Genomic DNA, 26,939 nt, shown 5'->3' with positions numbered 1-26,939 from the left:
TATGAATGAACTGAAGCATGTGAGCTTTCTCTACACGTTCCGTTGAGAAAATCCTACACACGAGGCGTAAGCATTTGATCTTCTCCGAAGGTAAATCCCTCAAAGGAAAATTTTAGCAACGTACTTTCCATTCGCTCTTCTTCTCCCGTCATCTCATTTGTACCGCGTCCTATTGTTAAAATGATATCAAATCAGGATTCTTTAGATGATACAACGGGAAAGGGTATCTTGCTGAAGGCAGACGGTATCGCAGATACATTCCGTGCCGAAGTTAAGGTTGGACTCGCTGCATGCTCTCATCCGCCAAAGCTTGTTGGCATTCTCTCGACATCATCACAGCCGAGCAGGATGTATGCCATGTTCACGAAGAAGCAATGTGAGGAGCTTGGATTTGAGTTCGTCTTACGAACGGTTGGCGCTGCTGAGTCGTCGGAGTTGGGAGAAGGGGAGGGTGTGGAGGAGGCGATTATTGAAGCGAATGAGGATGAGAGTGTGGATGGTATCATGGTAAGCTTGTGCTACAGAAATGAAATCTACCGTAGATTCACTATAAGAGATGTGTGTATGTAGGTGTATTACCCGATTTTCGGGGTGCAGCAGGTCTGTGTTCGTGTCAAATATCGAAAGAACTTTATTTTTTCATCAAAATACATAGGATCATTATCTGCAGCAGGTGCGCAGGAACCAACTATTATTCCATCTTCTATCTAGCTACTGAATATTAATAACATAGGTTGCCAGTCCGATCAAGGATGTCGAAGGCCTCAACGTCAAATTCCATTACAACTTATACCACAAGTACGTCTATGAGCCCCGCATATATGCGCACGCGTTAATATTCTAACACCGAGTGGAACATATCAAGCATCCGTTACATCGAACCTGCATCCGTTCTCTCTGCTGTAACACAGCAATCAGCATCCAACGCAGCTCTACCTGCAGTCTCAGATGACCCTCCTCCAGGAACTGTCAAGTCAATTCTCCCATGCACGCCCCTTGCGATCGTCAAATGCCTCGAGAACATCGGTGTGTATAATACGATCTTGAAATATGGAGACCGTGCGTATGGTAAGATTATCACGGTCGTTAACCGGTATGTTGGATCCTCCATCTTCATCTCGAAGTTATTATTATGAGTTCCTCGAGACTTATATCAAAAAAAAAACTCTTTTTTCTATTCTTTGAAATTTATTGATTGATAGATCGGAAGTTGTCGGTCGCCCACTCGCTGCACTCCTCGCGAACGACGGTGCGCGAGTCTTCTCCGTGGATATTGACTCTATCCAAGAATACACGAAACGTCCCTCTATACCAACCGACTCTGAAACCGGTGCAGCAGCCAGTATAAAAAGACGATATCATCCACACCACGTCGTCCGACCCAGTACAAAGTCCCTCGAAGACTGCCTCGCGATCTCAGACGTAGTAATCAGCGCTGTACCAAGCCCTTCATACAAGATCAAAACCGCATGGCTAAAAGACGGATGTGTTTGCGTCAACGTTGCGTCGGAGAAGAACTTTGAGAAAGATGTTCGGGAGAAGGTACGTATACGTATACGTTATACGTTTTGTGTTTTTGTGTTCTCGAAATGCCGCCGGCACTCAATCCATTTTGGGTTATTTAACTTCCCCTCCGAATCTCAATGAACATCATGCAACTCACTCATGCAACTCACTCATATATGAAACCTCGTTCTTGTTGTCGGTCTCAAATGGGTCTCACGTAAACGTAAACACAGGCTTCCATATATCTACCCGCGGTAGGGAAAGTCACAATCTTGATGTTGCTGCGGAATCTGTAAGCCTGTTTCATTCATTACAATACGTTGGGGAGATTGATCTCGGTCCACTTTGTAGGCTGCGCTTACGCCATTACCGGGAGCTCTTGAAGGAGTCTGGAAGTCAGGCCACCTAAGTGTGTGCTCACTATCAAAATGAAGTCCGGAAGGTAGATGTATCTCTATTGTCACTATATTTCGCGATCGTGTAGAGCTCGCATACGAGGATGAACAGGGTGGTGCATTAAATAAGTAGTATCTGTTGTAAATATTAGATTCGTTTGTGTGCATGGTCATCCAGGAACGAGAAGTAAGCGGAGAGAAGCAAATAGTCCGACGAGTCTCACGGAATCGGAGACAGCAAACATAATTATATCTAATTCTTTTTATGCGACAGTGTCTCGCTGTTGTCCGGCGTCGGCGTTCGACTTGGTGGGAAACTTGCAGAGACCGGAGTAGCTGCGCTAGAGCTCGGATCATTGGGGAACAAGTGTAGACGCTTGCGATGAAACTGGAATGACCGATGAGTAAGAATACGGTCCAAAGAGAACATTGAGATCTGCGAAGACGTACCATGGGAAGCTTGGGCAGTAGGTTGAAGATAAGAGCCGTCAAATTAATTGCGAAGATCCATGGATCATAATGGGTATAGTGCGTCGAAAGTAGAAACCTGGCGGACATTCAGATTGACTGTGGAAAGTAAAGAAAGGTGTGTTCCACGTACACAGCAATAGGGAAACAGAAGAGCCATTTCTTTGCCGGCGTATATTGCGCTCCATCGTCGATCTGTTCCCATAGTGTTAAATCATCGTAGGCACCGCTATGCAACTCGCTTTGGAAGGGAATTCCGGTGACACCGTGAAACATTAAGTATGTCAACTGCGGAATAGAATTCTGTGAGTCTGAGGCTCAGAGTCATAAGTCGGCAACAGACGTACTGCATTGTAGAGCAGATTGACTGAAGTCCAGCTTATTTGCGGAGTCATTCCAGGTATGCTATCTATCATGGCCTTGCCCAGTAATGATAGTAAAGGGTGCATCGCCCAAGCGCCTATATCCGTTCGTCAGCAGACGTAGTGACGAGTAAGTGGTGACGGATGGGGAGAACACACCCTTGCGGTTGACCCATTCTACATTAACGTTGACATACATGCTCTGGTCGAGCATCTGCTCCTGAGTATCTTGGACCTTCTCGACCTTGACGAGACTGTTGGAGCGGGGACGCCCCTTTAAGCGGACGCCATGGCGTGATGGGGAAAGAGAGCCTGTGATCTGAATGGGCGACAGTTTGACTGCCGGCGACATTGGCATTGCAGTAAAGGAGAAGAAGAGATGCTCAGTGTATGTGGTCAAGATATGCGCAGTAGGGTGGCGAATGGGGGAAACGTGTACACCGAGGCCGAGAGAAAGATGTCTGGCTCCTCCTCGTCAGAAATATATCCGTCACGTGCCACTAAAGCTCTCTCGCGCGTCATACTCAGCACCGCGTCTCACTCAACCGTGTTTCAGCCCACAGCTACTGCGACGATGCTGCTGCAATGGGTCGTGCTAGAGCCACAGGGACCCGGAAACCTTGCTTCCGTACGCTTCTCATGTCCTGTTCGGGTATACTCACTTCGAATTTTCCCCACTGGCGCCCGTCCTTTCAAACTCCAGGAGGACATCGTAGCGTATGCCAGCTTCCCATCTCCAAGTCCTTGAACTGAAGCTTCACCAGGGAAACTGAACCGAGCTCGCTATATCTCGATGTCTACTTCAATGCCATTCCCATTAGTACAGACGGGAAGCCTAGACCCAAGCCGAGTAATGCGCTTGTACCAACCTCCATTGCCTACCAAGGAGGTCAAGTCGAATTCAAGATCGACTCTGACAACGCAGAGGTGTGATATATGATTTTCATTTTATTTTGGCATACGCACTCACGAGATCCATTACAAGTTTTCGACACGTCTCATGATTGTACGGGGCAACTTCCAGAAACTATCCCTCGCAATTTATGGCGAAATAGTTTCTGATGAGCAGAGCTCCCCACAATCTTATGTTCCCAAGCAGGTCCCTCAAATATCTTACAGCACGCTTCCTCCAGCATTAGATCCAGCGAATAACAGTAATCCAACCGAACTTGCTCAGAGTCTACTGACTTTAATACCGCTGGAGCAGAGGCCGAGTTTATCCCTAATCATCCGGCTCATGTTTTGTTTAAAGCCATCAAATGAAGATTGGGAGGAAAAAGAATTTCCGCATTTGTATACCGTATTAGACCAGGAGGTGGAAGACATGAACCTTGAAAAGGCAGTGGAGATGACATCTCGTCCGGTATCAGATGCAGTGGATGAGAAGGTCTTGCTGGATTTTGCTGCGAAACTTGGGGATTCTGTTGATGAATATGTTAGTACCAGACCCAGACAATGTGCGGTAAGGATGACAATGTCATTTTTCTTTGCTTTAGAACGACGACCAGGCATACTTTTTGGCAAAATTACTTTCTCAATGCGCACCTCAGCATCCCCTATTGGTCCAATCCATAACAGTCAGTTGACTAGATAACTTCACATAGCGCTGTATGACTAACACGTCCGCAGGAGAATATCGACCTAGTTCGAATGTACACGGAACCAAACCTGGATCGACCAACTCTCCTATACCTTCTTGACGCTGCCGCGAACCTGGATGTATCTCGGCGGCTGAACGATGAACAAACTCTTAACGCGATTCTGCACATTCGAGATAATCCTTCGCAGGAGGAGGGTGCGCGGCGTGCCGCTAATAGACTGTTTAATAGGATAAAAGGATGGGAAGTCCTTGAAGATTCTCTCTTGAATACTCAGGCTGCCTTCGGTGTCGCCGCACATCTCATTAGAGAGATCGCTGCTGAAGAAAACTCTTTTGGTATTTGGCTTGAAAACATGACGTCAAACCATGAGGTGCTAGACCGGCTGCAGGAAACTCCACCTACGCAAGCGATTTCCCATCCACCGGTTATGTGGCAGGACGTTCAGACAGTATCTCACGACGACTTCATTGCTTTCATCAGGGCCGCGGTGGGCGTAGCGGCGGCAGTCGCCGTATATGCATGGGCAGATAGCGTGCCAGTGGAAGTGTGCCGTGAGCGAACTCTGGCTGTCCTCCGTTTATGGCAGAATGTGCATGGCTACAGAGAAGTAGGGTCTTTTAGTCTGTTGACTGTCGTCGGACACTCGCTCATTCTGTCATCCAGATTGTGAATCACTTCATGCTTATGAGGCAAATGGGTTATCGCTTAGAGTGCATGTTACCACTTGACGACGATTTACCCTCCCAGGCCGGTATTGACGCAGAACATATTCTGAAGATATTGGCACAACAACCAAACTCAATGCTGCGCCCAGACTTCGTTAAGGTCATGCAGAACCTGCAAGTACCGCTAAATTACATAACGGACAATGAAGTGATGGAGTTCAAGCGCGCGTCTCGTATAGCGAAAGATGGGCTATACGGCGCGGTTAGTTTATTGACGAGAACACCTGACGAACTCGACCCCATGGAGAGACGACTTGACATTCGAGTAGCCATCTCCGTTGTCATTGATGTACTTGAGAAGCGTTTTACAGGCGAAAAGGAGCTACTCGAAACCGTCTGGGATCACGGGCTAAACGGACTTCCAGTATACCTCATCCAACACCTCATAAAGTCCAGCACGGAGTTGCGGACGCAGTTTGATCTGACTGTCCCTCATGGAAGGTCCCAGCCGGAAATAGCTGCGGAGTTCCTCAACTGTCATGACCTCCTACGGCTGCTCACTCGCCTACTTCCGAGCTATCCACCCCCAACGCGGGACATTGCGTTACTCGCCAAAGCCGTTGCCGATATATTCGTGTGCACAGATGCAGCTGATTTGATCTACACACAAGAAAGTGCTGTCTGTGCAGCGTCGCATTCCGTGCGCCAGATGTGCATTGATACACTTATCACGCTTGTGGTACCTGCTACGTTGGACGTACAAAGCTCAATTGGATCGAAGACCGTCCTTAAAACGCTCCTTACGTACGCAGCCAGCCCCAGGGGTCATGATGCTTCTCACCACATGACGCAATCCTTCTGGCTTCTAGACCATGTCCTACCATCCGCACTTTCATCTAACTGGCAATCGGTTCCCGAAAATGGACGAAGGAGATGGGTCCGGGAGGTCATTCCCGCTATTTTATCCGAGCTACAAGCATTCTACGGGTTACAAGAGGTGGATAACAAACTACATCTTATCAGACGTTTCAGGGATCTCGATGATGGTTGTACCGGTGTTGCGGAATGGCTCCTACGGGATGAAGTCAAGCGTTTGCGGAAGACTGTAACATTTGTGCAGCAGACAACATCCACCGACTCACTCGAGCAGCGCATGGCACTTTGGAGCGTAGTGAGCTCTGGAAACGTTCTCTCCTCGCTGATGCAAAGTGCATCCGATACTTCCCAATGGGCGATCAGGACGCTTTTACGAGAAGAGAGTATGAGATTACTTTATTCGACTCTGAGCGAACTTTTGGATGTAAATATCTTTTTCGAGGCTATTGGGATTGTAGCCGTTGCACTGAGCTCGCATGCAACAGAAGAGGATCATCTGTTACGAACCTCGATCATGTCAACCTTACTTCGAGCAACTCGATGTGGCAAATTCGACGCTTTCACATCGCTTCTTAGCCTCTTGTCCGATAGCGAAGAATCACTGTTCGACGAAAAGGCTGGGCAGGAATTTGGCGAAGCACTCGAACGAATCGCTTTAGCTATTCATGATAATAGAGAAAACCTACCTTCAGACTTTGCAAAATCAGTCTTTGGTGTCTTAGAAAAGGTCACTCCAATGAACAGGAGCAGCGGTGTTTTCGTCCTCCTCGGGCTCACGAACGAATCATTCAACGCACTCACCCAATGGCTCTCCGACTCTCTCCCAATCGTCCAAAAGACGAAAATGGAAGCAATGAAGCTCAGGTGGAGCGTAACCGGTCATCCTCGAGATTCTTCTTCTCCACCTCTATACATACCAACCACCTACACACCCAGCTTATCCATCGAGAACTGGGAAACACTCCTCTCACCACCCCTACCCATTCCATCAACACCTACCCGTCGTTCGCCTCTTCATTCCGCAGAGATGTTAGGCATGATAACCGTCTCACCACCAAACGCCCTTCTTCGCTCACCAGAAGTCAAAGGTCTCACGAAGACGTACTCGAATAATGATTTTCGAAGTCTACGTCAGCAGTCTTCTGCGAGACAGAATACGAGTCGGCTTCCTAGTAGACATGTTGATGTATGTTTATTACTTACTTACTAAAAATCCTTTGGATTATAGCAATGTTCTTATTTTATTTATTTTTAACGCAGGATTTCGAACAAGGATCATCCGTCTCCCCCATCGCTCCCTTGAACCTCGGCATATCAGCCTCCCCACCTCCACCCATAGCTTACCCCGTTCCTGTTTCCGTCTCACTCCCGCATCGTCCTACGATGCCTATCGACCCGAGTCTGCCTATGAACCCGATGTATTACCAGCAATAATGTTCTGTTCATAATGTAATGGAATGTAAGATAAAATATAATGCCGAAGCGGTGTACCTGGTTTGATCTTGCACTCTTCATTGATTTTTGATTTTTCTTCTTCTATTGAGCGTGAAGAGGTTCTCAAAAGCTATGTACTATTGGTGTGAAACCCACCTCATCCATCATTCACAATAAGACAGGCATTTTCATACGCCTACCATCGATTCATCATGAAAGTAAAAAGGAAAGAAAGCTACATGCATACATACATAAAAACACAGTACGCTCATCACCATCACAAAATAAGATTAAACTTCGAACGTTAAGTGTTAGTTCGAAAGTAAGAGGAGGAAGAGAGGCACCTTCATAAGTAACTACGCAGCAAGCCGTTTTTTTATTCCAGCATACATCGAAAGGGAAAAAGAAAGAAAGAAAGACAGCAGAGGAGGGGAGGGAAGAGGAGGGGAAGGAAAGATGCAATAAAAAAGGGCACCATAGGAAAAGAGACAAGAAAAATATAAAAATATTTTATTTTACTGAGAGGAAACGAGGACGCATAGCTGCTAGCTACTCAATCCACCAACCAACCCTGTTTCACTCATTTCTATTTATTACGCGGTACCACTCGAGTTATTGGTAACACTAGGTACGTTATCGTCAGTCGGCGATACAGACCGTGGCGTAGGTAAACTCGCAGGTGTCTCTTGCACTTCCCTTTCTCGAGGTGGCATCGTCGCCGCCGCTGCCGGAGGCCGATCCAACAACTCGTGCCGGAACCACGGGTCAAACTCCATAGACTGTTCGAAATCAGTCAGAGTCCCACCACCAGTGGCACTACTGTTACCGCTTCCTTCAGGACGAAGCAGCGTCGACGTCGCAGCAGTACCAGTACTACCAGTAGAAACGGGAGGCGGCGAATGCGAATCCCCAATCAACGCTCTCGCCAACATCTCAGGAACAGAAGAAGAGGGTTCAGGCGGGAGTATCGAGTCTGCAGGAGGGAGAGGTAAGATCGTCTCAGGTGGTTGAATACCACCACGACGTAATAAATGTGGAATCCTCGGAGCCCCAGGAACGGGAGGGAGGGTTCGCCAATCCGCAATTATATCCCCAGATGCCTGACCAACGGTGTTATCGTTCTCTCGTGACTCGCGCAATAAGGTGTTACGTGCAGATCGTAAAGAAGGACGTCTCGAATCTGCTGCTACACCCGAAGCTTCTCCATCAACAGAAGAAGAAGGCGAAGAAGTTCGAGTCCCGTTGTCCCTCCCAGTCGGACTAGGCGGGTCAAATAAAGCGGCTCGGGGCAGATTTTCATACGAAGTAGACGTCGGCAGAGGCGGCGGTCTCGGAGCCATCGTGCCTAGTCTATGGCTCAACCTTCTACGCGTCGTAAATTCCGCAAACTCCGAAGAGGGCAAACTAGACGCAGAAGACGTCGGCGGTCTAATGATCGCTCTACGATTCGGCCTGTAAATACTATTCCTTCGCACAAGCGACGTAGCATTTCCACCATTCCCACTCTGACTCCCTTCATTAGTGCTTCCGCCTCCGGAACCGAATACGGACGACCACCGGGGACGACTCCCAGGTGGCCCAAAATGATTATGTGGGACAGGCAGCTGGCGTCCAGGAATCGACGCAGTATCAAATGGATAAGGACGATATAGAGCAGACATATCGTTCTCGCGTGTCGACGGCGGAGAGAAAGCTGGTCCTGGTGGATACGCACGTGGATTCCCCAATTGCCCTCCTCCTCCACTATAAACATCATACAGCGCCGAGTCAATACGTGCACCCTCCATCACACCCATCCCATCTGACATCCCGAAATCATCTTCATCCTCGTCTGAGAGTATCCCTGATGTATGGACGTGCGTTGTCGACCTGTTCCTCGAGCGGCTGTAAAGTTGGCCCTGGTACGTCCCGGTCATGGACAAATTATGCAAGTTTTCGACAGTACGCATGGATATTAGTCGTCTGTCCTCTGGCGTTGGCCGGGTCCGGCGGTCTGTAAGCTCCTGCTGCGCGGTCAGAAGACATGACTGGTCTACATATGCACCCGACACACACCTTCAAGAGAATCTCAATAAGCGTCGTCGTAAACGAGTCGTCCTCGTCGAGGCTCTCTACAAAGGCCTCGTACGTCATCAAGGGCTTGCTCTTCTCATCTGCCCCCTCCTTAGACCGCCTAATTGCGCCGTTGCTAGAAGTGAAGGGAGAGAGGCGGTAAGGTAAGTGGCCCAGAGACGGAAATGCTAACACCGAAGACGATTTTCTCACATAATGGCCTCAATCTTGGCGACGAGTACTTCATCTGTGTGTCTGAGCGTCCTGAGGAGGGAATGAGGGAGTGTGAGAGGAGAGGGAGAGGAAACGCGCACCAGCGACCCATGGGTAGTAGTTAAGTATATAGCGGTAGGAAGCAAGTCGTCAATCTCCCAGATCAGACAGGCCCCCGCTACCTAGACCCTGACCGCCCCGGGGCGTGGGAACTCTCAGCTCTATTTCAGTGTTTGCTTCCCTTTGGCGAAGGACCCACAATTCAACTCACATTGGCCTTGATTCAATGATTGCAAAACAAAAACGACTCATATTATCACAAAAGGGTAATGAACACTACATTGGTATCCGAAAAGGAAGAAAAGTAAAAGAAAAGAACACCGCTCATTATTATTCTGTACCACTCCCTGAGCCATTCAACTCTCCCGTCTCTGAGCCCGTCCCATTCTGCCCTTGTGTGCTTTGGCCGTTCTGACCATTCGTAGGGGCAGCTCCTGCTCGAGGAGCGGAAGGCGCGGCAGTACCACGGTCCCCTCGTGAGCTCAGCAAGCTCTGGAAGAAGTTCTGCAGAACTTCGTGTTGACTTTGTCCAGGTGGTGGACTTGGCCCACCTAATGGTCGGCTGGACGTCGACTGGCCCAGAGTGGAGTTAGCCAGTCCGCTTGACGCCCGTGCAGGCACATCCTACATCACAATCAATTAACAAATCACAACTTTCCTTTGATCAAAGTCCTGTTACTCACCCTCCTTCCTCCTCCTACTTTCCTATCCCCACCAGCACCAACACCAGCACCCGCAGTAGCGAACCCACCCTCCATCTCCGTAAGTGCCTTCTCAACATTCGGCAGGTTAAACGAACTACTACCCATCGGACCCACAATACCCGCAGCGATCTGTCCAGGCATCTCGTTCTGATTCCGGAATGCCGCTCGCGGATCCCGATCACCCTTCTTCGCATTCTCGTCATAGTTCTTCGCAAGGAAGGCTTGTTCCGGCATAGGCTCGTTGAACGGCGGAAGTGGATGAGGCTAAGAATAAGAATACCATCAGACAAATTCATTTACTCGTAGTGAAACCGGAAAAAGACAGCAAACTTACCTTGATACCTCGATCCGGTACAAGGTCAGAGTATAGAGACCGTGCCCCACGCTCCGCACCCTTACCCTCAGCGTCAACATCGGACTGCAAGTCATTATCCCACGCTTCTCCCCACATCTTGGCATCAAACCCATCTCTAAGAACCGCGATCTTTCCCCAGCTGTCCCAACCAATAGGTACGAGGATCCTGTCACGATCCAGTATATTAGGCTTTTCTGTGAACGGGAATGGATTCCGATAGTGTGCGGCGGACTCTGTTGCGAGTCCTGGTGACGGCGCTGCGGGTACGAAGAGCATGTGTAGTGAGTATTGTCGGAGGTTGTGTAGTGTTTGAGGCGTTTGGGTGGTATAGAACAAAGCAGCACCATCTAAAATTAAAATCGCGGTTAACATAGATACAGAGTCAAGGAGTAAAAGCCTGTCTGCAATAACCACTTACACTTCAAACATATCACCCGCAACACCTGCATAATCCCATCTGTCTGTTCTTCCCACTCACTTCCCTTCCCTTTCACCATACCACCCATCCCAGCAGAGCCGCCCACAAGAGGATCTGCCTGGTCGTCAATCAAGTCTGCTTTTGCACACACCACAATAATCGGTACGCCAGACGTATTGTGCGTTAACGTCCCAGGACCAAGGGGAAGGAGTGTATCGCCCATAGTAGATGACGTAGGTAGGGTATCCGACATAGGTTCGGTATACCGTTGTATATATGATTGTACTTGTCAAAACACAGGTCGTCAGATCATTAGAACAACCGGGCTCTCAAAGGAAACAACTCACATCTCTCCCTATTTTCCTCCCGTAACACATCAAGATCGCGTGAACCATCCCCTTTTACCCATGCCTCGACCCAAGCAAGCCACGACTGAAGCTGTGACACGAAAGTCCAAGGTTTAGTCCAGTCCAGTACGATCATAACCGCTGAGTGCGGTAGTGCCGCTCGCGGAGGTACGAAATGCGGAAGGAGGGCAAGATGTGCAGAGGCTGAGCTGGGAACAGCGTATACGCTTAGTCGCGCCAGGGTATCTATTCAAATCATGTAAAAAAACAATTGGCACAAAACGAATTACACAGGACAGGAGAACGCGAAAACGCACCCTCATCCGCATCATCCCTCACATCTGCCCAATCATACCCAACAGCAAAGTCATAACCCTCTTGCTTATCTTCAGCAACGGGTTTCCTTAAAAGTGCTGCTGTAATTGTAGATTTGCCCGAGGAAGATTCTCCGAGGAGGAGAACTTGCTTTGAAGGGATTGAACGTGAGGAAGAGACTGAGTCGAGGATAGATGACCAGAGGTCCTGTGGTGGTTCCTCTGGGGAGCTTGGACGAGAGTCTTCCATGATACCAGTTAAGTTATAGCGTGCACTTTATTGGTGTGATTGCAAGGGTCGTGTCTGAGGTGTGCAGTCAGAAGCAGAGTAAAGGAAAGGAGAATGAATGAAAGTGACCGAGACGCGTTGCGTTGTTCACTGTTCCACTAGTGCTACCGTTCCATCACTCGCCATTTGAACCTTGTATCAAACATACACAATGAACACAGCAGCAGCAGACCTCCCAAAACACACTCTCTACGAAGAAACCGGCTTTAGGAGCATCGAGATATTCAACTGGCGTATCTCAGTAACCACCAAACCAATCGTCTCCGCCTCAGAAGCCGACAATCTCCAAAAATCACTCGGGATCCCTTTACCTGAAATGACCTTTGGGCAAAACAAATTAGAACTATTCCATATTCCGAGCGGTTGGAAATATGCGTTTGATACGACCAATGCGTTGAGGGGTGTACGAAATGGTGAATTAGGACCTGGGGATGGGGCGGTTAAGGTTGGTTATGCAGATGCGTGGATTAAGAGTCGGTGAGCGTGCGTCTCCCGCCGCCTAGTACTGAACGAGCCAAATGCTAAAAGAACTACAGGACAGAACCTGGTACTCTACTCCCGATGCCGAAGACTGTACCTACAAAGCCATATGATTGGACGTACACCACAGTATATGCGGGCCATGAAGGCGAGGCAAACGCGGGGCACGATATCAAGACTTTCGTGCCTGCGGATACGGAGAACCCAGCGCATACGATCCCCATAGCTGAATTGACAAGACCAGATCCGATACTATTTTATGCTGAGGTTCCTCTATTTGAGGATGAACTGCATGATAACGGATCATCACATCTACTCGTACGAATCGTAAGTAATCTCTCTTCATGTCTTATCCTCCCTGGATGTATTCAACAGCAATAATTAATGATTTCGCTTGTGATCTAGCGCGTAATGCCAGGATGTATATTCATCCTCTCACGTTTCACCCTCCGAGTAGATAACGTCCTCTTCCGCACGTTCGACACCAGGATATACCATTCATTCATCAGCTCACCTCCACTCGTTATCAGGGAGTCAAGTGGATGGGAAGCACCTTACGATGATGTTAAAAGGGTGAGTCTTCTACCTTCATCTTCATCTTCGTCCTCGTCCTCATTATTTATTTTCGAATTCTCAATTCACGAATCTTTGTTGACATCAGTTCCTACCGAAGAAGACCGACCTTAGTCCTTTAACGGACGCAAACTTCATCGCGAAGACTCTTAGCTCACTTCCGAAGAGTAAATCACAGGGAGAAGGAGCTGGGACAGGTTGGAGGGCGCTAGGGACAACTAATGAAGTTGCCGTTTTGAAGACAGCCCCAGCCACTGCTTAGTATTTGTCTTTGTATTAGAGTCAGAGTAGTCTGTACGAAATTATGTACTTTTATCTCAATAGAAGAGGAAGTCCTTTTATGGAAGTGATCGACGTAATTCCGTCCTGCCCTTCTTCTGCTCTGCTTCTTCTCAACCCGCCAGTTGATATCTTGAAAATGGACGTCTCAGACATCCTAACCGCTCAAGCGGAACGACAGTAAGTGAAAACAACATAGGACCGGTAGTCTTGAGAAAAACTTACAGAGACGGTCCTGCAGTAACGCTATAACCGTCGAGAAGGACATAGACCTCCAACTCGACATTGGTTATTTAACGGTCACAGACCCAAATCCCATCGACAAGGACGAGTACACGTACGCCCTCATCTTTTAACCTATTACAATACTGATTTATGAACGCGAACACATACAGCCGCGACCTCGAAGCCCACCTCCACCAAACCGCCCGCGATAGCATCCAATCCCTCCTCACCTCCCTCCTCCAACTCCCCACCCAACAAACTCCCGACGGTCCCCTCACACTCCTCCCACCACCAACCACCCTCCTCCCTCGCTCCAAACCCCTCCCCAAACCCAAACCTCCAACCAAATGGGAGAAGTTCGCAGCTGCGAAGGGTATCACCAAGAAACGTAAAGACAAGAAGGTATGGGATGAAGAGAGGGGAGAATGGGTTGATAGGTGGGGTTCGAGGAGTGCGAAGAATAAGGAGGGAGAGGGGGAGTGGGCGACGGAGGTTAAGGCTAATGCTGGTATGCTTTTCTTACTTGAGGTTTTTCTGATCCTTGTGTCTCGAGTTCTTTTCTTTTCTGTTGTCATTTCTTCACTGACGCTCATTCACCTACTCACCTATCTTCCCCTAGATGTAAACGCCAACCCAGAAAAAGACCTCCGCGACGCACGCAACGCCCGAATCTCCAAAAACAAACGCCAACAACTCCAAAACCTCGCCTCTACCACCCGCGACCAACGTAAATCAGAAATCGAGCGCACACTCGCTACGACGCGCGCTAGTACAGCTAGTATGGGCAAGTTCGACCGTACCCTGGAGGGAGAGAAGAAGTTGAGGGGTGTTAAGCGGAAGGTACGTTACTTTTTTTTAATTTTTTAATTTGTATTTTATGAATATGATACTCATTGTTTTGTTTCTCCTCCAGTTCGACCCTACAGAGCGCTCTGTAGAAGACGAAAAAGCAGCTTCGTTAGCTCTCATCTCAAAACTCGACTCCTCAGGAAAGAAGAGCAAGAAAGAAGGCGACGACGTCTTGAATGTTCGCAAAGCGATTCGTCATGCAAGCAAAGGCAAAGGCAGCATCTCCCTAGCTCAGGGCGCTTCGTCGAAGAAAGGTTCAAAGTCGAAATCAAGAGCGGGAGGAAAACGTTGATTCATCTTGTCTTAACCTTCCTTTTATCCCATGTACCTGTCTTTTGCAAAAGCTGTCTATTTTGTCTGGCAACGTACTTTGTATTGCTCGACTAAAAAATACTATTACTACTACTACTACTAAATACATAACAACAATGCCCGTAGACGAAAAACCGAAAGTTCCATGAAACCCATCTCTACGACGACGACGGAGGCAGCCTATCAAGCTTAGCCTTGCCAGAATCCAACCACTCCTGCTTCACAACCACATCTCTATTCTCACAATATATCTTGAATACCAGCTTAACGGTACTCTCGCTAACACCAGCATTCTCACAGAGGTCCTTCATCGTCATCGGTACCCCGAGGAGCTGCGTAGTGAAATAAATCGAGCCACTAGCAATCGAGATAGGACTCCGCCCATCCGTGAATGCATGCTCCTTTCCGATCGAAATGATCTCCGAAGCAGTCGACTGCACCAAGTGCGGCAGACCAAGATGATTGCAATAACGTGCAAGAAGATCCTGCGGGTTCGTCGTCGTTGCCGCTGGATCAGGACGTGAATTCTGCGTGGTATTATTCGAACCCGCAGCAGCAAGGTTAAACGCTTTCTCGAGCGTCTTATAACACTGTCCCAAAGTTTTCTTCGGTACATGTGTAAGTGTACACATCTCGCGAAAAGTGCGCGGTACGTGTGCCTGCCGACATGCAATAAAGATGCACGCTGCAATGACTGCATCGAGACTTTTCCCCCGCAGAAGCTTCTCCTCATCCGCACGTTTATACAGCTGCTTCGCGATATCGCTAATCGTTTTCGGCAACGAGAATTGGTCACACCAACTCGAGATGTCGCGGAATGCCTGTAGCATGTTACGCTCTGATCGCGTATTTTGCGACCGCGACGCTGCCCTTTGCAATTCGCGAGCCACTCCTGATCCACCGTCTTTGTAGCTGATAACTGTGTCCATCTGCTCCATACCTTCCATTAGTGGATCAATGGCAGCACCGACACGTGAGGGGTCATCACCCTCGTCGTTCGCGAATGTCTAATACAATGAAAAGTAGAAAGTAGGGGTCAAGCGTGTCTAGATAACAGACACCGCAAAACAAATACTTACACGCCACTCGCTGCGCGTGTCAACGACACGGTCGCCCAGGATTAGACCGCAAGTCCCACACACGAGGTCGCCACTGCCAAACTCCTCAATGATGTTCGGATTAGGGTCTCGACACTCCGGACAGACGAGGCGAACGGCCAGATCAGGGCCAAAGACATTCTTAGGCAGCTGGTTTGCCTGCGGGGACGCGAGCGGGAAGGGCTGGGCGTAGGCCATTGCAGGGTTTGCTGACTTAGTAAATGAGGTGGCTGAGGTGGCTGGCGGCGGCGGCGACTCTGCGTGTGCAGGCAGACGGACAAATTCTGGGCGCCCGGTCGAACAAACGAGTGCAAGGCGAGCTGAAGCTAACTGAAAGGTTCAATGCATATTCTGACGACGTTCTGGACGTCGCCAGACACTTACCAGTTCACCTGAGAGGTTGAGAGACAACAAACGAGAAAGACCAGAGAAAGGAGGATGGTGGTGGTCGCTGACGAAGAGAGACGGCGCAAACAAAGCGCGAGTCACTCCTTCGTTATAGCCTCGGAGCCTTACGTAAGTGCAAACATATACTCAGCAGCGACACAGGCAACACCAATTTTATTCACATTTTTTTTACTAAAACACCCCCAAACGAGCTCGCAGCGAAGGGACAATAAACAAAGCATATTGCGATACAACTGATCTGCAGTCGAATACAAACCGTAGTGGATTAGAATCCAAGAGAGCACAAGCATCAGAAGCAGGGTACTCGAGAAATGAAGCAAATATCAGAAGACGGAAACAAAGCATCGTGGATATGAGTATCATGTCATGATAAAAAAAATGAGATGAGTATTGGCTGAAAGTGGATGATTGGACTGTATGAATGGTTGTATGTATGTATAAGCATGTGTGAATGTCAGAACAGAGCCCAAACCTGAATGCAAAACGAGAAACGACATAAGCCGCCAAGATGAAACAAAAAACAACACAGCGCAACGGTTCAGAGAAAAAACAAAAATTAAAATCGCAATGAGAAGGGAAGGAGAAAATAAGAAGAAAGTAACAGTGATTGAAACGGGAACGAAATCACTCGACTAGGCTAGTAGTACACTGGTGGCTGTTGGTGCGGGTCCGTATGATACGGGTCATACTGTCCATGTTGCTGCGGCATCTCCACATACGCAGGGTAGTACTGCTCCGGATAGTAGTACTGCTGTTGGTACGGTGCGTATCCCATCATGCTTGGATCCATACCAGCCGGTTGAACATGAGGAGGCTCCTCGCTTCCAGGAGACAATGACGCAGCGCCTTCCGATACTTGATAGGTGGGTTGTGGTCCCATACCGTTCATCATCTCTGGCTGATAGTATACCGGGCCAGGAGGATATTGCTGGGCACCATACGACATCGAAGCAGACTGCTGGTGGTGGGTCTCACCATTCACCCCTGCAGTCGTCGAGCTACGCAGGCTTGATGGACGGCGCTCCATCTGTTTTACGCGGAACTGTCCATCGCTTGTATCAGTGGGCGCACGTATCTCAATGCGACTGTTCTGGCGCGGCAACGCGAAAATCGGCTGTCCAGTAGACGGGTCAACGATGCCACCAAGCGTTGGAGTTGGCGGCGCCTGCATGTACTCTCCTGAAAGGGAATGGTGGTGCATATGTCCGGGGACAAAGGGTATAGGACGTGGATTGAAGATATGCATTTGCGGAGGCGGAGGAGTAGGTTGTAAGTACACAGGACGTCCGCTAGCAACTTCATACGCATAGCCTTGCTGGTTGAGTGCAATACCAGGTGGCAAAGAGGGCGGATATGCGTAAGGTGAAGAGGCGTAAGCAGGTGTCGGTTGAACAGGCGGTGGGAAGGACGTCTGGATGCGAGGGGGCATAGGGCCTGGCATTGCAGGTGCCATATCAGGAGCGGCCTTTTCTTCCTCCAAAGTGAGCTGTGCAGTTCCATCCGTGATTCCAGACGCGTCCGCGACGGATCTGTCACTTAAAGAACTTTCCCTGGTGAGAGCGGGAGTCGAAACCGCATTATCTTGAGTAGGCGGTTGAGGTAAAGTGATAGAGCTTTCCAGCCCTGAAGGTTGGGGATCCGGAACGGCCGGTTGCTCAACGGAGGGCGGCTCCGGTATCGGTGCAGCGTCAGAAGGAAGATCTTCAACAGTAGTGATCGGTTCCGGTTGAACGAATGATTCCTCCGCGTCTTTCCCTGCTGAAGGCCTCGGTAGATTAACAACGACCATTCTCGAACCGGCATCGGTAGATGCAGTCATCTCCGAAGGTGGCTGAGAACGCAAGCCCGAAACTTCGTCCATCGCTTTCTGCGGAGCAGGAACGCGAACGATCTCTGAGCCTTTCCCGGGCAGACTCACACGGAAACCGGCAGGTTTACCATGCTTCGGTCTAAGAGACGGCTCGGCGTATAAGAATCCCTCGAATTGCTTTGTCCAGACGTGCTCAGGTTTCATCGTGTACCATGGTCTGTCGGGCTGAGAACGAAGTCGCTGCGCAAAGGATGATCCGCCCCGAGACGAGGTTGGTGAAGACACATTTCGGAAGGAGCCACGGCCGCGAGGGACAAATCCACCACGAGATGGTCCTGCTGTTGCGTTGATTGCGCTGTTCCGTGATGCAGGCCGATTCTTAGCCTTGCGTTGTTCTAATGCACGTCGACGTTCTTCTCTAGCCTTCATCTCCTCAAATCCGTCGTGCGTCCAAGCCTTCTCAATTGGTGGTAGTTCAGGATTGACATTTGGTACACCCTCAACAGCGTTGGAGGAATCTTCTGGTTCTGCTGGTGCCTCTTCGTCTTTGGGTGCAGGCCTATAGCCGCCGAAAAACCCACCTCGGCCGCGACCACGCATGCCCCTTCCGATGAATCCACCACGACCCCGCCCTCTTCCTTGCCATCGCCCTCTCCACCAACCACTCAGACTGCGCAAATTCCTGTCCAATAGCCGATCATCATGGCCCCAGAATTCGCCTACGGTCGGCACAAATGACGGATCATTTTGCAACCGTTCCTGATATGCTTGCCTAGCAGCTTGACCGGTCAGTCGAGGTGCACCACGAGAACGTACTGGCCCGCCACGGGAAGGACGCTCGTTGCCTTGTTGAGTGCTAGAGTCGTCTTCCTTTTCCTTGCCAGTGCCAGACGCAACGGAACCAGTCGCGTCCTCTTGATTTGTAAGGTGTGGCGGTTCACTAGTTGCGTGTTCGTGCAATTCCGTGAAGTCGATGACAGGCAATTGCGCATCACCATTAACGCCCTCACTTGTTACCATGTCAGACCAGGTGACTGCCGGATCGAGGAATGCAGGCGCCGAACGCGGATGCTGAAGAGCCTCATTGGCGTCTCCGTCTGGTTTCAAAGCCGCAAATCCATTAAGCGCCGCTGCCGATTCGACCTCGCCAGGAGGCGGGCTCTGAGTCGTACTCGGTGTATCAAGATGGTGTCGCCCGTTGCGTAATGCCAGCGACTCAGACTCGCTTTCCACTTCTGAATCGGAGGCCGAATCCATCAACGAAGGTTCTGAGTCGGACGCATCGCTCATCGTCTCCCGCTCAATCTCGTCATCGCTCCCCATGCTATCCCTGCGCCCACGTCCACGCCTCCTAACAACCCTCCTGCGCGGACGAGGCTGAGCATGTGCTGCATCTGCATGACGCGTTGATTTTGTTGCGTCCTTAGAGGAGCTCTGTGACGACGAAGCGGCGACAACGGCTGGAGACATGGAAAAATATCAAAACTAGAAAAATTATCAAAAAAAGGCGTCAACAAGGCGACAGTAATCGACTGCAAAGATGACCCACAATTTGGACAAGACAACGAAGTCAGATGGCAAGAACTGTGGCGGAAACCGATCTGAAAAGAGTGCACGGCGAACTACTATGAAAAGCAGGTAAGCGCGAAAAATGTCGGAAGTGAAGTCGCTTGGCTGTGTTATAAGAAAATATAAAGTATCGTTGGAGATCAACAGCAAGACGCTGTATGAAAGAGGTAGAGGAGGAGGAGGAGCAGGGACCAAGGCGCTGCTGCGAAAGGAGGCCCATGTCACAAACACCACTCCGCCCAAAACAGCCATATCTTCTCACACTTTTTCGAACTTAGTCTTCCAGACTGTTCTTGTCTTTTTCCCCTTTCTCTCCTTTGCAGCCCGTCTCTCAGCTGAGCATACATCAAAGTTCTGTCTTGCTTTCAAGCTTTCTCCTTTCCTGTATTTTCTTCCGAATTGCTTCCTGGCGGTGGCGGCTGTGGTATAGGGTTTGCTCTCGGTTACCTCATCGCCTCCATGGACTGTCTACTTTTACCCGTGCACGAGTGGAAGGCGCCTCCTGAAGTATTTGCGTTTAATCATTTTTGGAAGGACTCATTCTCCTTCCTACTAACTTCATGCTACCCTGTATGTCTGTGCTCGTCTTGTGAAACCAGCTTCAGCTCTTGATCATACACTACTGATTCTGTCAACGTGATCAATAATGCTTTACTGCTCACGAAAATGAGTATTCAAATGCGTCTCCTTGTGCATACTCATACTCCTATAGATTAATATTCCTAAAGATTGATATTTAACAACAGTTCATCAGTTTCATCCACTTCTCAATGGCACTGCAATACATGCGTTTGTATCTTGCAAATAAATCAATTCTTGAGTACCAGTCTCAACTCACCTGTCCAACACGAACGAAAGTTCAAACCAGCATGATTGCTTCACAGCACCCTCCTCGAGCATCCCTCGTGCATACAAGGCCGAACATGATCTCGCATGTATATTAAGGTACACACGATGTCATAAAGCATGTTTGCCATAATGTCGTATTACCTGAAGCAATGCAAAATGGGCGCTTACTGACAATACTCACCGTCTGCAATACAGACGTTTATGTAAAGCAATACGTCCGTCATATGCATATGCATAAAGCTGGATAATATGTATATATGCATTGTAATACAACTTATCAAGCATATACCCATATTTTATTGGACAGTAAATGGTAATTATACAGTGGGGAAAAGGTCTAGTCATGGCACTTTTGCAATTTGCTGACAAGACAACATATTCACGATTAAGGTTTATAATAATCAAATATAGGACCTTATATTCCTGCAATATGCTTAATCTGTGTCTTAGACGTAAATTCAAATACATTTCTGTTCACGTTTTGGTCATGACTACACTTATATAAATCCGGCATGTTACTATTTTAGAATCAACAGAGTCATCTCCTGACTCAGTTTCATTTTTTACTCCCGGAGCCGCTGCGTTTTGACTAAGTATCGGGATCGGAATAGGGGCACAAGTGTCTCAGAACCAGCCATTTCCTTTAGTCATGCTCCCGTGTCCCCATTTGGCCTTGTTTACTTGTGTGTAAATGAAACAGTTGGGTAGATTCAAAGAACGCGGCCGCTCTTCCGAGTTCGCCTGCAGAGTCGGAATAAACTACCTTCAATGAGGAAAAGCACAAAGCACGTGGACTCTTGGCACTCGCAACGGAATAAGCTGATCCAATCTTTAACTCCGGAAAACTACACACTACATTCGATTCGCAAACGTCAGCAAGTAAAGTATCAATATCGCTGAATACTACAGAAAAAGCTCCAGACAAAATCACCTTGAGGATTGAGGAAGAGAACAGGATTGCATATTGAATAATCATACAAAGTGCCGACTGCACCACTTGAGATAATCGGGGGATTGGGGTGGGTGCCATTGAGGGGTTAAAAAGGAAGCGGGAAAAGAAGGACAATATGTCAGGATACACAGATGGTATACAAACAGGGAGTGAATTGAAAGTGAAAAAGGAAGGTTTGCCGAAAACGACGGATGAAGTGTGTGAATAAGCAGTTGCAACGGCATCTAGTTGTTTAGAAGCCCGTCGAGGTGTCGCAGTTGAGGCGCGCGCGAGCGACTCGGTGCAGAAACGATCAACAGAGAACACCCTTGGACGCTCTGCTTCTTCATTCATAATTTACCAAGAACCCAAATACTTTCCGAACAAGAATGGAATTTGAATGGTGTTGCTTCCCAGCATCACATCTTCGAATCGGGCTCATCGGTATACGACGGGAGCAGATTCTCCTCGGATAGAGATGGCAGGTCAAAACGTCCGTACGACGTTACGTGGCCATAGCCGAGGCGATGGCTCCTTGAGTGAGAATGGGAGCGAGAATGTGACGACCCATGCGAGTGTCTCCGCGTGTGAGAGTGCGACGGAGTCCGCGAAACCCACGCCTCATTCGACGCCAAGCCTCGCGCTTCGGCTTCCGACAACGAATCGAGAGATACAGGCGCATACACGAGCATTGACCCCTCTGCTACGGGCACGCTAGTTGATCCCATGTACATGTCTTGAGGTGTGCGTGCAGGAAGGAGGAAAACTCTTTGGGGTTTGCCATCCGGATTGTCAACGGAGCCAAGCGGAACATCTGAGTCATCTAGTTCAATGCAGCCATACATGCGCTGGCGCAAGAGTTGCTTGTAGAAGTGCGAGACGGTGAAAATGAATTGTAACTGATTGTTTATCGAACCATAAAGTTCATCAGGGACACGGGCGCGATCGGTGGATTGATCAGCGGAATTTGAGGAGTCAGGATGTGCATAAATGGAGTTACGTCAGAAACATAGCGTATGCGAGCCGTGCGGCATGAGTGTGGTGCGACTTACGCGGACGACGAGCAGAATGGCAGTAATTGCCACAAAACCGAGTACGGCGTGCTCAAACCATTGCTCACAGTTCTCCGGGTTCAGGCCGGCCTCCGCGAGGTCGCGCAGCAGCTCCGGTTGCCCAGAAATTTCCTCGCAGACAGTGGCGCGTGCGGACGGCCGGAAAGAGGCAAGTGCCGCAGCGACAGTTAGGAGTCCGCAGAAGCAGATGTCTGCGAGCGAGTAGTCTCGATATAGGCGCACGAGAGCAGGCGTGCGCTATTGGGGAATGCTCAGAAACGACGGAACCAAGGGAGCTGGCAATGCCACACACCTTAATGACACCTATTGCCCCAATCACGCACACTACGCTGGCAGTGGTAAAGTACGCGGAAACAAGCAACCACACAAGCTTGAGGCTATCGACTCGCCAGCCATCTGCAGAACCCTCCCACTCGCTCTCTGACTCCCACCTGAGCACACGCCAGAAAGAGAGGACGCGGATAGCGACAGCCGAATTAATGACGGCGCCGACGAGGGACAGGACAAGCGCTGCGACTCTGGTTTTTATTCGCATCATGTGTGCAGCGCCAGAGGACGGCAGTCAGCGACGGAAAGAGTGGTGGAACAAAGGAAAGGGGGATACTAACCTAGCAAAACGACTCATAAGTAATTGTGTGGTAGCTGACCTGAGCGGTCAGAGTCCGTCCGGAGGATATGTATCGCAAGTAAGGAATGATGTGTCACGCGCATCTGCGACACTTGCCGTCTTCGGATCTCGGCCAGCCTGATGAACAACAACACAACACGACATCAGTCTGCTTTTTTTGTGTAATTCTTGTATTTATTCAACTTCTCGGCTCTGGAGAGTTCCCGTTGCAAGAAGGCTAAAGACTATAATTATACTCATTTCTTCTCTGTTGTTAACCAGTGTGTCCAACTTCACAGGCCACTTTGGACTCGTTTTAGGTACTTCGAGCAGTGACGATGCATTGGGGTCCGGCCATGGCCGAAGTGGTGGTCTTGGCTTGGCATGTCGAGACTCGACGCTGCCGTCCGGAGGTTGAACAAATTCAGTGTAGAGACTGATCCAGGCAAGGCTAATCTTGATCACACAGACAGGAATCAAAACTTTCGCCGATGTCACTGTGACGTGACCTCAATTGCCCCTTTCGAACTCTACGTCTTACGAAGTTCTTCCTGACTTTCGCGTTACACAACGTTTCTACCCACAAGCCCGCAACTTGTCTTCCGACTCACGCGCGATTGCTACTCGATTACAAGAAAGATGATCACTGGGAAATCTGACTCTCCTCCTCCAGCATACTCTGCAATTCCCTCCATCGACTCAACTGAACCTTCTGCCGAGCAACAATCCGCGTCAACGTCTCATTTGCATCTTGCGACGACTTCATGCGCCAATGAGGCCGCTATATTAAATGCTACGTTTCCGCAACAGCATCCACACAGGGCCTATGGGCCAACACCCATACCTCAGCAGTTGGAGCGAGGCGTTCTTTTACCCTATTATGACCCACAGTCGCCGTACGCCATGCAGCAGGCGGTTTCTCGTGCTCGGTGGCGGTTCTTTGGTGCATTTCTCTGGGCACTTGGGATATGGGTTGCATTCGGGCTCGTGACGGGTGGAATTGTAATTGATATTCGACGACCTTGACAGTTCGCTTGAGTAGAGCTTTTAACCCTTTTCTGTGCGTCGTGCGGAAAACGAGGCGATATATTTGATATCCAGGATACGCACTTGTGAGTGCTGGAAGCGTCATCATTGCCTCTGTATTATGTGAATTTACGTTGTCCACGATCTGCACAGACGGGGACACCTCTTGTATTAATTCGCATATATGGACAGATTATGTACATTAAATTGTGATTGTAGTGGCTAGATCGGTTTGAACAGTAGCTAGAAGAATGGGAGATCGCCTGGACATAAATGACAATAAATGCGTGAAAGGGAAAACATCGCAAATCGTGGGCCTTGCCGCGGAGAGAACCTGTGACTAGTGAATTGTGAGGAGAGCACCGATGATGGCTTGTCTTTTCTTTCCTTGTACTCTCTACTGAACTGTCTTTCCGTCTCTTACCTCCACCCCTCCATCTCTTAGACACCCATCGTCGTCGTGGGGTGCTAATGATGCCTCGGAACACTTGGTTGGTACTGGACTCAGCCAGCCCGCAACATGCTGTGCCTTGAACGGTCGTGTTGCCCGTCGCCGTCGGTGAGGCCGCCAAACGCGGGCGTCAATGGGGAAGAGGTGGTCCGTGCGTGAGAAAGCTAGTGACGGATATGGCAAGCCCGGCTTAGCAATCTCCCCTAAACAACGTCTGGTCAGACTCGGCCATAGCACACGCGACTGTCGACTTTCTCCCGAACCCCGCCAACAACGGCAACAGCGGTCGCGCCCCCCGCCCATTGTCCGTCACTGTCACAACTTTTTGTCATCTGCTCGCACCTTCTTCTGCTCTACCCCGTTCTGTCAACCTCGACACATCTCTCTGTCATCGCGGCTTCAGCTCTTGCGCGTCTCCATCAATTCCCGTCGTCGTTGTCGTCGCCGACGAGCACGTCGACACTCGCCATCCCTTCGCCGTCCTCTGCGCTACCCAACGAGTCTTGGCGTCATAGGACGCCCCTGTCTCTCTCCGTAGAGCGTGTTTTGACGCGTTTGACGCGATAGTTCGCTGGTGTTCCGACCTACCGACATCGTCGTCCAACAACGACCTCGCGCTCGCACATTCAACCCATACCCCGCAATTTTGTTACCAGGCCCTCCGCTAGTCACCGTGGCGTCGTCTATCGTGCAGCCGCGTTCCATTCCGGCCTCCGTGCACCAGCACGTCCGCACCGACGAGGACTTCATCAATCGCTCCTTGTTGGATCAGATTGACACCGACGCGGACACAGATCCTGTCTTTTCATCCGATTCTGAGGCAACGGGCGCCAGCAGGAGCGGTGGTACAGTCGGGGGACGTCATCTGGGCTCCTCATCGTCGCAGTCGTCAGTTGAGTCTTCAGGAGTAGCTTATCCCTATCAGATGCACGTCGCTTCGCAGCCACCCCCGCGAAGCGACTCGCCCAATGGCCAGCGAGCCAGCCTAGCCTATGCCTCACACGGTGAACACTTCATACATACCCCTCAGCAATCATTGTACAATAACTCAAGTGCCGAGCCTGAGTTCTCTCCCTTCCCCGAAAGCGATTCCCAGCCCTCTACAGCTCCCTATGATAATACCACCTTCCGGAACAACACAGTCTTCAGCTCTTTTCTCCCACCACGAGCTCGACCTTCAGTTGCAGGGCCGCCATCGGCTGGGTTTAATCACGACGTAAACGCTATTAATTACAATCAGTTTAGTGGCTTGTCTGCAGCCGACGTATTTGGTACACAGCAACCTCTCGCGCAACTGGCGGCTCAACAGCAGCAGCAGGCTGGCGGTACTCGTGGGTATGACTACATCAACGATAGCCAGGCGATGAAGCCCAATGGCAAGCCTGTTTTCACTAATATGGATCCGTTCAATGCGTCCGTTGGAGGAGCTACTGCTGCAGGCATGTTGCAGAATCATCAAATGACTAAGCCTGCGCCGAACCAGGCGCAGCAGCAGCATGCTCATAACTTTGCCAATCAGCCCTTCGCAAACGGACTATTACAAACACAACAGCCTCAGCCTCAGGCTCCTTATGGTCCACATATTTCGACAAGTCACGGTGCTCCTATGCCAGGATCGGGGGTCTCTCACTTGAACGGATTAACAAATGTTCCCATTACAACTCAACAAGAAGAAATTTCGACAATATTTGTTGTTGGATTCCCTGATGATATGCAGGTATGATCAATTGTGGACTTGATAATGGCGCTTGTTTATTGATTACTTTGTTGCAGGAACGCGAATTTCAGAATATGTTTACCTTCTCTTCGGGATTCGAGGCTGCGACTCTGAAGATTCCCAACAAAGATTCAACAGCATACGGATCGAATGCACCCTCATCAGCGGCTAATGCTTCTGGTCGTGGACCATATCAGACTGGCTATCCTTTCTCTGGAGCGAACGACCCGTACAATCTATTAGCGGCAAATCAAAGTGGTGTTGTTATTGACGGCCGGGACGGCACGAACGCGTCTTGGCCATCAGTCGACCCGAATGATCTTGCAGGTGGTAGTAATGCGAACAACCAACAGACGAATAATCCTGCCCCACCACGCAAGCAGATCATAGGCTTCGCGAAGTTCCGCACACGTAGCGAGGCGCTTAGTGCTCGTGATTTGTTGCAAGGTCGACGCATTGATATTGAGAAAGGCGCAGTATTGAAGGCAGAAATGGCCAAGAAGAACTTGCATACGAAACGAGGAGTCGGTCCGCTTGGTCCTCCGTTGAGCGTGAATGTTGGAGGAACTAATATGGGTGGTAGCTCAGGGAACACAATGGGTGGAGGACCTGGTGGAAACCTAA

The 26,939-nt window shown here is 49.5% G+C and overlaps 12 protein-coding genes across 12 annotated transcripts; 6 read left to right on the top strand and 6 right to left on the bottom strand.

The window, feature by feature from the left end:
• Positions 1-180: 180 nt before the first annotated feature.
• FOMMEDRAFT_88850 (NAD-binding protein) lies at positions 181-1,802 on the top strand (the record flags this gene model as incomplete). The annotated part of the gene is made up of 7 exons (XM_007268764.1): positions 181-507; positions 571-600; positions 656-673; positions 734-802; positions 912-1,093; positions 1,203-1,542; positions 1,740-1,802. 7 exons carry the CDS (start codon positions 181-183, stop codon positions 1,800-1,802), a joined length of 1,029 nt encoding a protein of 342 aa, XP_007268826.1.
• A 352-nt stretch (positions 1,803-2,154) lies between these two features.
• Positions 2,155-3,089, bottom strand: FOMMEDRAFT_158700 (Orm1 type endoplasmic reticulum protein; the record flags this gene model as incomplete). Its single annotated transcript, XM_007268763.1, has 5 exons — positions 2,155-2,289; positions 2,352-2,448; positions 2,503-2,657; positions 2,717-2,829; positions 2,891-3,089. 5 exons carry the CDS (start codon positions 3,087-3,089, stop codon positions 2,155-2,157), a joined length of 699 nt encoding a protein of 232 aa, XP_007268825.1.
• Positions 3,090-3,305: 216 nt separating this feature from the next.
• On the top strand, positions 3,306-7,083 carry FOMMEDRAFT_90409 (uncharacterized protein; the record flags this gene model as incomplete). The annotated part of the gene is made up of 6 exons (XM_007268762.1): positions 3,306-3,448; positions 3,496-3,658; positions 3,717-4,166; positions 4,228-4,308; positions 4,361-4,939; positions 4,996-7,083. The coding sequence occupies 6 exons, from the start codon at positions 3,306-3,308 to the stop codon at positions 7,081-7,083; spliced, it is 3,504 nt and encodes a 1,167-aa protein (XP_007268824.1).
• A 635-nt stretch (positions 7,084-7,718) lies between these two features.
• FOMMEDRAFT_21919 (uncharacterized protein) lies at positions 7,719-9,716 on the bottom strand. The gene is made up of 4 exons (XM_007268761.1): positions 9,674-9,716; positions 9,573-9,623; positions 9,363-9,495; positions 7,719-9,310 (listed from the first exon to the last, which is right to left on the bottom strand). Exons 1-4 carry the CDS (start codon positions 9,682-9,684, stop codon positions 7,901-7,903), a joined length of 1,605 nt encoding a protein of 534 aa, XP_007268823.1. The 5' UTR covers positions 9,685-9,716; the 3' UTR covers positions 7,719-7,900.
• A 166-nt stretch (positions 9,717-9,882) lies between these two features.
• On the bottom strand, positions 9,883-12,075 carry FOMMEDRAFT_126556 (uncharacterized protein). Its single transcript, XM_007268760.1, has 6 exons — positions 11,774-12,075; positions 11,457-11,702; positions 11,110-11,394; positions 10,671-11,038; positions 10,316-10,600; positions 9,883-10,256 (listed from the first exon to the last, which is right to left on the bottom strand). The coding sequence occupies exons 1-6, from the start codon at positions 12,018-12,020 to the stop codon at positions 9,963-9,965; spliced, it is 1,725 nt and encodes a 574-aa protein (XP_007268822.1). The 5' UTR covers positions 12,021-12,075; the 3' UTR covers positions 9,883-9,962.
• A 135-nt stretch (positions 12,076-12,210) lies between these two features.
• On the top strand, positions 12,211-13,374 carry FOMMEDRAFT_142138 (type 2A phosphatase activator TIP41; the record flags this gene model as incomplete). Its single annotated transcript, XM_007268759.1, has 4 exons — positions 12,211-12,521; positions 12,596-12,866; positions 12,945-13,112; positions 13,201-13,374. 4 exons carry the CDS (start codon positions 12,211-12,213, stop codon positions 13,372-13,374), a joined length of 924 nt encoding a protein of 307 aa, XP_007268821.1.
• Positions 13,375-13,896: 522 nt separating this feature from the next.
• Positions 13,897-16,387, bottom strand: FOMMEDRAFT_126546 (cyclin-like protein). Its single transcript, XM_007268758.1, has 5 exons — positions 16,259-16,387; positions 15,857-16,200; positions 14,530-15,784; positions 14,236-14,456; positions 13,897-14,124 (listed from the first exon to the last, which is right to left on the bottom strand). Exons 2-3 carry the CDS (start codon positions 16,070-16,072, stop codon positions 14,936-14,938), a joined length of 1,065 nt encoding a protein of 354 aa, XP_007268820.1. The 5' UTR covers positions 16,073-16,200; positions 16,259-16,387; the 3' UTR covers positions 13,897-14,124; positions 14,236-14,456; positions 14,530-14,935.
• A 109-nt stretch (positions 16,388-16,496) lies between these two features.
• On the bottom strand, positions 16,497-19,824 carry FOMMEDRAFT_21916 (uncharacterized protein). Its single transcript, XM_007268757.1, has 2 exons — positions 19,642-19,824; positions 16,497-19,577 (listed from the first exon to the last, which is right to left on the bottom strand). Exon 2 carries the CDS (start codon positions 19,560-19,562, stop codon positions 16,920-16,922), a length of 2,643 nt encoding a protein of 880 aa, XP_007268819.1. The 5' UTR covers positions 19,563-19,577; positions 19,642-19,824; the 3' UTR covers positions 16,497-16,919.
• A 319-nt stretch (positions 19,825-20,143) lies between these two features.
• On the top strand, positions 20,144-20,692 carry FOMMEDRAFT_21915 (uncharacterized protein). Its single transcript, XM_007268756.1, has one exon. The coding sequence runs from the start codon at positions 20,432-20,434 to the stop codon at positions 20,603-20,605; it is 174 nt and encodes a 57-aa protein (XP_007268818.1). The 5' UTR covers positions 20,144-20,431; the 3' UTR covers positions 20,606-20,692.
• A 1,168-nt stretch (positions 20,693-21,860) lies between these two features.
• Positions 21,861-23,052, bottom strand: FOMMEDRAFT_30204 (uncharacterized protein; the record flags this gene model as incomplete). The annotated part of the gene is made up of 3 exons (XM_007268755.1): positions 21,861-22,340; positions 22,494-22,751; positions 22,807-23,052. The coding sequence occupies 3 exons, from the start codon at positions 23,050-23,052 to the stop codon at positions 21,861-21,863; spliced, it is 984 nt and encodes a 327-aa protein (XP_007268817.1).
• A 425-nt stretch (positions 23,053-23,477) lies between these two features.
• On the top strand, positions 23,478-24,147 carry FOMMEDRAFT_158692 (uncharacterized protein; the record flags this gene model as incomplete). The annotated part of the gene is made up of 3 exons (XM_007268754.1): positions 23,478-23,534; positions 23,591-23,625; positions 23,709-24,147. 3 exons carry the CDS (start codon positions 23,478-23,480, stop codon positions 24,145-24,147), a joined length of 531 nt encoding a protein of 176 aa, XP_007268816.1.
• A 1,910-nt stretch (positions 24,148-26,057) lies between these two features.
• On the top strand, positions 26,058-26,908 carry FOMMEDRAFT_90081 (uncharacterized protein; the record flags this gene model as incomplete). The annotated part of the gene is made up of 2 exons (XM_007268753.1): positions 26,058-26,315; positions 26,372-26,908. Coding segments are annotated over 2 exons (795 nt in total), but the record flags the coding sequence as incomplete, so codon positions are not given.
• Positions 26,909-26,939: the final 31 nt, after the last annotated feature.

This window comes from Fomitiporia mediterranea (genome assembly GCF_000271605.1).
Source record: "Fomitiporia mediterranea MF3/22 unplaced genomic scaffold FOMMEscaffold_8, whole genome shotgun sequence".
NCBI classification, from domain to species: domain Eukaryota; kingdom Fungi; phylum Basidiomycota; class Agaricomycetes; order Hymenochaetales; family Hymenochaetaceae; genus Fomitiporia; species Fomitiporia mediterranea.
Note: the sequence above shows the minus strand (reverse complement) of the source record. Positions and strands in the feature narration are given on the sequence as shown.

Bases quoted from the DNA above. Each gene is read 5' to 3' on its own strand.
- FOMMEDRAFT_126556 (XM_007268760.1), bottom strand. From the start codon at position 12,020: ATGGAAGACTCTCGTCCAAGCTCCCCAGAGGAACCACCACAGGACCTC. The intron at 11,039-11,109 runs GTAAGTGGTTAT...TTTTAATTTTAG, and splicing joins GCGGGTGATATGTTTGAAGT to ATGGTGCTGCTTTGTTCTAT. The intron at 10,601-10,670 runs GTAAGTTTGCTG...TCTTATTCTTAG, and splicing joins TACCGGATCGAGGTATCAAG to CCTCATCCACTTCCGCCGTT.
- FOMMEDRAFT_126546 (XM_007268758.1), bottom strand. From the start codon at position 16,072: ATGGCCTACGCCCAGCCCTTCCCGCTCGCGTCCCCGCAGGCAAACCAG. The intron at 15,785-15,856 runs GTAAGTATTTGT...TCATTGTATTAG, and splicing joins ACACGCGCAGCGAGTGGCGT to ACATTCGCGAACGACGAGGG.
- FOMMEDRAFT_21919 (XM_007268761.1), bottom strand. The intron at 9,496-9,572 runs GTGAGAAAATCG...CTTCACTTCTAG, and splicing joins GCCAAGATTGAGGCCATTAT to CAACGGCGCAATTAGGCGGT. The intron at 9,311-9,362 runs GTGTGTGTCGGG...ACCGCGCAGCAG, and splicing joins TTATTGAGATTCTCTTGAAG to GAGCTTACAGACCGCCGGAC.
- FOMMEDRAFT_21915 (XM_007268756.1), top strand. From the start codon at position 20,432: ATGGCACTGCAATACATGCGTTTGTATCTTGCAAATAAATCAATTCTT.
- FOMMEDRAFT_21916 (XM_007268757.1), bottom strand. From the start codon at position 19,562: ATGTCTCCAGCCGTTGTCGCCGCTTCGTCGTCACAGAGCTCCTCTAAG.